This window comes from Podarcis bocagei (assembly GCF_964188305.1).
Source record: "Podarcis bocagei genome assembly, chromosome: 1".
NCBI classification, from domain to species: domain Eukaryota; kingdom Metazoa; phylum Chordata; class Lepidosauria; order Squamata; family Lacertidae; genus Podarcis; species Podarcis bocagei.
In genome coordinates this window covers 63,273,336-63,280,413 of record NC_138125.1, presented here as the reverse complement: position 1 = coordinate 63,280,413, position 7,078 = coordinate 63,273,336, and the positions used below count along the sequence as shown (strand labels likewise).

Genomic DNA, 7,078 nt, shown 5'->3' with positions numbered 1-7,078 from the left:
TAGCAACTCTTCTGAAATCTGAAAAGAACAAGCCCTGGCAGGTGGGATGGGGTCACTGAACCTCTTGAGAAGGGTTTCATTCTTGCTTGTTTGAGACCTAGTAGCACAGAATAGTCTTCCCTCTTGATAACAAAGAGATTATTTTTGGTCAGTGATACATAAAGGTGTCCCCACCACCCTGCCCCGTGCCTGCCTGGCTTCATTCCTACTGCACCTTTAGAAATGAGGATACAAAACAGAGAATGGGTGACTTCTCAGCCCTTATGCAGGATGACCTTGTAAAAATCACTAAGCAGCACATAGACAGAATGGTTCTGCAGCAGAAGTCTTTCATCCTACAGTCCATGTCTTCAACTCTTTGGCCATTGGGTCAGATTATATTTAGGGAAGGTAGCAGGGGCTCATTACTCCTGTTCAGTGTTTCAAACCACATATTATTCTTAACAAACTTACAAGAAGAGGTTGTTAGGACTATAGAAAGTCCTCATTTAGGAAGGGCAGAGGTTGCCCTCTTCAGTTGCTTCTCAGGGTCATCTAAGTACTAGGTGTGCATACCAAAGGCACTGCTCTGCATTGCTTAAGCCAAGGATGGAGAACCTGTGGTCCTTTGGAGGTTGTTGGATTTTCAACTCCTATCAGCTGCCTCTACCAGCAAGGGCAATGATCAGGGATGGTGGAGTCCTTGTCCAACAGTGTATGGAAAGCAACATGGTGGCTGTTCCTCCTCTATATCTGCCCCCCCAATTTAATTGTGAATAAGGTATGAAACCTCATGGGAAACTTTGCCCCATCATTCCTCCTAACACTACTTCACTGAAATTTCCTTGCTTCCACTACTCTCAAATCTGAAACATGCTGAAGAAGCTTTACATTATATTTCATCTGCTGTGTTAAATGAACCCTCCTAAATCCATCTTCTCTCATTTCCAAATAGGGGAATGACATGCAGGAAACAAATTCTTGTTTGGAGTTTTTATAAAAGCAAAATATTTTTAATTGACAAACATCCCTCTTGTTTACAACATTTATTTTAATTGACCTCGTGAAAGTTAGTTCTGACTTATGGCAATACCCAGATAATTAAAATCCATATTGCAGTTTGAAAAGTAAGACTGAGCAACACACACACACACACACACACACACACACACACACACACACTGTTTGTTAATATATCATTTTCAACAGTCATTCAACGTAAGTTACATCTTATACAATTTTTTTGGACTTCCGTCAACCACATCTGAAAAATCCCCATTTTTTCCACTTAATTTACATTTCTTAATTTCACTATTGCTATTAATGATCTTATCTATTGACTCTCTCATCATAACCTCCCTTACAATATTTCATATATTCCTTCTTACAAAACTTCTTGCAGTCCTACTAGCACAATCTATTGATTACAGTTTCTTTTCAAATAGTTCACATATTTCTTCCAGTCTTCTGAGAATCTCTGGTCCCACAGGTTTCTAATCCTTCCTGTCATCTTGTCTAATTCTGCATAGTTCATTAATTTCGTATGCCTTTCTTCTTTCGTCGGTAATTCTTCTTGTTTCCATTTCTGTGCTAACAGTACAATTGCTGTTGTTGTTGCATATAAAAACAGTTTTTTTGTCCTGTCTGTTAATATCATCACTTACAATACCAAGTAAAAATGCTTCTGGTTTTTCAAAAAAATGTATATTTCAACATTTTTTTCATCTCATTATATATCATTTCCCAGAAGCTTTTTACCTTTTTACATTCCCACCACATATGGTAAAAGGTTCCTTCTTTTTCTTTACATTTCCAACATTTATTATTTCTCTTATACATTTTAGCTAACTTCACTGGTGTAATATACCATCTACACATCATTTTCATCACATTTTCTTTCAGGGCATTACATGCTGTAAATTTTATTCCTTCTTTCCACAATCTCTCCCAATCTTCTAACTGTATATTATATCCAAAATTTTGGCCCAATGTATCATAACCAACTTTATTTCTTCATCTTTCAAATGCCATTCCAAAGTAGTTTATACATTTCAGACAATATTTTACAGTCATTGTTTCTAAGACTTAAAAGAAAATGGATTTGATGATAAAATTAGAAAGCTATTTCACACTCATAGCTTCTAATGGGGATAACCACCATGGTGTTTTATGTTCTAATAGGTTTTTATACCTATCCCATGTTTCAAATAGAGATCTTTGGAATATATGCTTACCAAATCCTTTATGGACTTTTGATTTATTATACCATAAATATGCGTGCCAACCAAATCTATTATCATAACCCTCCAAATCCAACAACTCTGTATCTTCTAACAACATCCATTCCTTTAACCAACAGAGGCATGCCGCTTCATAATACAACTTCAAGTCTGGCAGGGCGAAGTCCCCTCTTTCTTTAACATCTGTTAACAACTTATATTGAATTCTTGGTTTCTTCCCCTGCCAGATATATCTTGAAATTGTCTTCTGCCGTTTCTTAAAAATTGCTGCCCCCTTGATTATTGGAATTGATTGAAATAAAAATAACATCTTTGGTAGCACATTCATTTTAATCACAGAAATCCTTCCCCAAAATGACAATTTCATCCTCTCCCATACTTCCAGATCTCTTTTAATTCCATTCCACACCAGTGTATAATTATTTTGAAATAAGTCTTTATTCTTTGATGTCAACCATATTCCTAAATATTTGACTTTTTAAACAACTTCTATACCGAACTGTTGCTGCAACATATCTACCAAATCTTGTTTCATATTTTTGACTAACATTTTAGTCTTCTTTTTATTCATTTTAAAACATGCTACTTGCCCAAATTGTTCTATCTCCTCAATAACCTCTTTGGCACTGGTTAGCGGTTCCTCTAATGTTAATACCAAGTCATCTGCAAAGACTTAAGACTGAGCAACATCTAATTACATTCACCAAGCTGCATTAGTTGTTCCTGTAATGAGGGGGTATAAAATGGATTGCACCACCCATAATGAAACATAGTATATGTGCTGTCTTCATAACGTATTGCAGGTTACCTTAGAGCATCTTGAATTTTCTAAACTTTAAGCAGAAATTTGATCAAGGCAGGCGATTCCTTTTCTAAGTAAATGGAGAAGTCTTTGAAGGTGAGGGGGGAGTGTCATGTGAGCACTGGAGCTCTCTTGCCTGAAAATAATTGGTGGGGCAGAACTAGCGGTTTGTCCAAAAATTCTCGAATTCTCCATCCATTAACTTGCATCCAAAAATTATCAAATGGGAAAGATAATTTCAGTGAGATTCTCATGGGTGGATGGTAGGCTTTCTGATGCACTTACCTTACATGTGAGGTGGCCAAAGGGTGTTTAGCCAACAGTCCCCCACCCTCTTATTTCTCTACTCCCGATTAGACTTTGTGAACCCAGCCACAAGGTCATTTTAGGAAATTAACAGTAGATTATTTCTCTATCACCAGCACAGGTATTGAATTTTTAGCTGTACAGTACAGAAATAATTAAAGCTACCACCAGTTTTGAATAATAAATGCTTTGCGGTGTTTATACTGAAAAAAATGAGCTTTGGAACTGACTAGATTTCCAATTTACTTTGAGTGCTCAGGATTTTGATATGCAGGTCCTTACTGATGGAGAGAGTTTTAGATTTTTGTTGCTACTTTTATTGCTAGCTATCATGCACACACTCAGAGCAATTGATGGTCACTCAGTCACTCATTGCAAGTGATTTGTTTCAGTCAAGGAGACCCTTGTTTTGGAGAAGATCTATATGGGATAAACACATGCCACTTGCTGTCGATTCCTCCAGCGTTTGATGATACAGAAGGAGGATGCTAACTTGCACATCTCCTCTCGAAAGTCTCCCCCGGCCAGGAAACAGAAGAGAGGGTTGATGCAGGTGTTCAGGCTGCAGATAGCCATCTCCACAAGGAACAAGGTGTCGGCATGCTGAATAGACTGGGTTGCAGAAGGCCGTACAGCTCTCAGTAAGATGCAAGTGTTTCGTGAGACGTGGTAGGGGAAGTAGAGAAGAGCAAAAACGACCAAGGCTGAATACATGAGCTTGGTGAGTTTCTCCCTTTTCTGAAAGCGCTGGAGGCCAGTATCTTGGAGTTTCCTAACGCTGCTGCAATAGCAGTAACAAATAGCAGTGAAAGGAAGTAAGCACCCTGCAACTGAGCAGCTCACAGACAGGGGGAGGCTTATATAGGTAGAGCTGGAAAATACATAGAGGGAGCAAATTGTTTTGTTGTTTGGGCATGCCTGGGTGCCTGCAACATAAACAACTGGCAGGCTAACCAATCCTGTAACTGTCCAGATGGAAGAAGAAATCAGCAGGGAGTGCTGTTTGTTTAATACCCACAGGGACTTCAGAGGGTGGACAATGGCCAAGTACCTGTCCATGCCCAGGCAGGTGACAAAATGGATGCTGCAGTAATAGCACAGGTGATAGGCAGTCCGTATAATCTTGCAGAAGCTCTCTCCAAAGGTCCAGTGCAGCTGGTTTAGGTGATAGTAGATCAGGAAGGGAAGGGTTAAGATCCACATGATATCAGCAAACACCAAGTTGCAGAGGAAAACTGTGCTCCTGTTCCAGCGCTTCATGCGGAAAGCAAGGATCCAAATGATGGGGACGTTGAGCAGCAATCCCACAACCAGGATGAAAATGAAGGTTCCAGGGATTAGAGTCCTTTGGATGGTGTCTAAGAGGGTGTCAGTACTTCCACAAAAGTCTGCTTCTGGTTTCTGCCAAAAGTAAACATGGGGAAAATGACTCCCATTTTGCTCAGCAGAATCTCTCAGTATTGTAAGAAGAAAATGGCTCTAGTCCTAACTACCTTACATGGGACTTAAACACATTTAAGCAAGCACTGTTTTATGCACTCGTTTTCATCAGTTGTTGAATGTACCACCAGTTGCCAATCTGCATGTGTGAATGAATTTTCACAGATCAAAATTTCATATTACTTATTTCCAGAGGGGTAGCTGTCTCTCACAGCAAAAGCAACCAAGAATCTTGTGGCACCTTAAAAATTAACAAATCTACTACAGCTTTGGTAGACTTAAGATGCAGATGACAGTCTTGAGTCCATGAAAGTTTATGCTACAACAATTATGCTAATCTTTCTGATGCCACAAGATTCTTTGTCATATTACTCAGTAAGTCACATTAAAAAAATAATAATTCAGTGATGTTTACACATCCAGCTACCAGTTATCAAGTGTTGAGTAATCAAGAGTAATGAAGCGATGTACATGCAAGTAAGCGTAAATTGCCTAATGTCTAGGAAATTGAATGTGAAGCTGGAAGATCAAGGAGATCCAGTCTGTGAAATAAGCAGCATCAATCACAGCATGGAAAACAGTACGAAAAATGACAGTGTTTATAAATTTCTCATCACTGATAGTTCTCCCTGGGCTAGAAATTATGATCAAACATAGTTATAATCAATAACGTAAGTCTCAGAAATCTCTGTTATTCTAAGAACTACAACACCAAGTCCAGCAAAACAACAAGACTAAAAATAGTCCTACCTGGCTAGATGTCTGTTCCATAATCCTTACATGTATTATGCTGATTTCATAATGCTCTCTGTGCAGTTAATTATTCATTTACCAGAATGATTGGCCAACTTCCTGAAATGACAGATGTGCAAGGGATGTTGCTGCTGTTATAGCTCTATGCCTGGGTAGGAGTAGACGAGAGACAGGAGGGGAGTATTTGATTATGCGGTGTGCAAATTTAAAGCTGTTTTGCTTTCCCAAAGGTAGCGAATCTCATATATTGGGGAGTCAGGACTTCTCTGGATTTCTTCAGCTTCTTGACTGATGCAGAAAAAATATCAAAGGAAGAAAGAAGTGGTGGGAAGGGAGCATTTTAAAACAATAAACCAGTTGCACATTCTGGTTCTCCTTTTAAATACTTATATGGTTGGCTACTTTCTCATATATTACTGTAGCCAATACTGTCTTTTATTTTTTTAATTTTTATTAGCGCTTTTGAAAGAACAGATATATTTAGCATAATAATATAGGAGTCCATTATGTGTTATTTATGTTTGGAATGGGGCTTTTAAAAAAAATCATGATTTATTTATTTATTCATTTCATTTATCTCCTGCCTTCCAAGGAGCTCCAATACATGGTTCTCCTGTTTTTCATCATCACAACTCTGGGAGGTAGGTCAGTCTGAGAGATAATGACTGGCCCAAGGTTATTCAGTTAATTTCATGGCTGAGCAGGGATTTGAACCTGAGTCTTTCAAGTCTTAGTCCAAAATTTGAATCGCTACATCCACTGACTCCTGGATTCCATCTCTTCATCACAGTCTTGGTATTGTAAGGTAAAAGTAAAGGGACCCCTGACCATTAGGTCCAGTCGTGGCCGACTCTGGGGTTGCGGCGCTCACCTCACTTTATTGGCCGAGGGAGCCAGTGTACAGCTTCCGGGTCATGTGGCCAGCATGACTAAGCCGCTTCTGGCGAACCAGAGCAGCGCACGGAAACACCGTTTACCTTCCCACTGGAGCGGTACCTATTTATCTATTTGCACTTTGACGTGCTTTCGAACTGCTAGGTTGGCAGGAGCAGGGACGGAGCAACGGGAGCTCACCCCATCGTGGGGATTTGAACCGCTGACCTTACGATCGGCAAGCCCTAGGCTCTCTGGTTTAACCCACAGTGCCACCCACGTCCCTCTTGGTATTGTACTGTACCATAATTGTACTGAACCCAGAATGGAGCTATGCAGAGAGGCATGACAGCAGCTTTGTTTTCAGAGGCCCTCGCAGAGTTTATGAGACCAAGTAACTGGCGTTCAACTTGGGATACAGGTGAGGACCAAACCAACCTCGTGTCTCTTTGCTGTGATTGAGGAACAGAGGCAGGATTTTCCTGGCTCTAATAGTGTTCCTGTGTGGGTACCATAGAAAGTTGCCATTCACTTCAATGGAGACAAAGTCCCTGCTGTTATACAGGTACAACCTGAGCTGCCCCCAGCAGAAGTCCCATTGAAAGTGAAATACACAGACTGCAAAGAGAGATACTGTGGTCTCCCAAATACATCTTCAGCACATAGTCCCATTCTCTCTCTCTCA

At 39.9% G+C, this 7,078-nt stretch overlaps 1 protein-coding gene across 1 annotated transcript; it reads right to left on the bottom strand.

Moving 5' to 3' along the window:
- Positions 1-1,234: 1,234 nt before the first annotated feature.
- LOC308574209 (P2Y purinoceptor 1-like) lies at positions 1,235-5,780 on the bottom strand. The gene is made up of 2 exons (XM_081171828.1): positions 5,518-5,780; positions 1,235-4,728 (listed from the first exon to the last, which is right to left on the bottom strand). Exons 1-2 carry the CDS (start codon positions 5,536-5,538, stop codon positions 3,748-3,750), a joined length of 1,002 nt encoding a protein of 333 aa, XP_081027954.1. The 5' UTR covers positions 5,539-5,780; the 3' UTR covers positions 1,235-3,747.
- Positions 5,781-7,078: the final 1,298 nt, after the last annotated feature.

Bases quoted from the DNA above. Each gene is read 5' to 3' on its own strand.
- LOC308574209 (XM_081171828.1), bottom strand. From the start codon at position 5,538: ATGGAACAGACATCTAGCCAG. The intron at 4,729-5,517 runs GTAGGACTATTT...TACTTTTGGCAG, and splicing joins TGGAACAGACATCTAGCCAG to AAACCAGAAGCAGACTTTTG.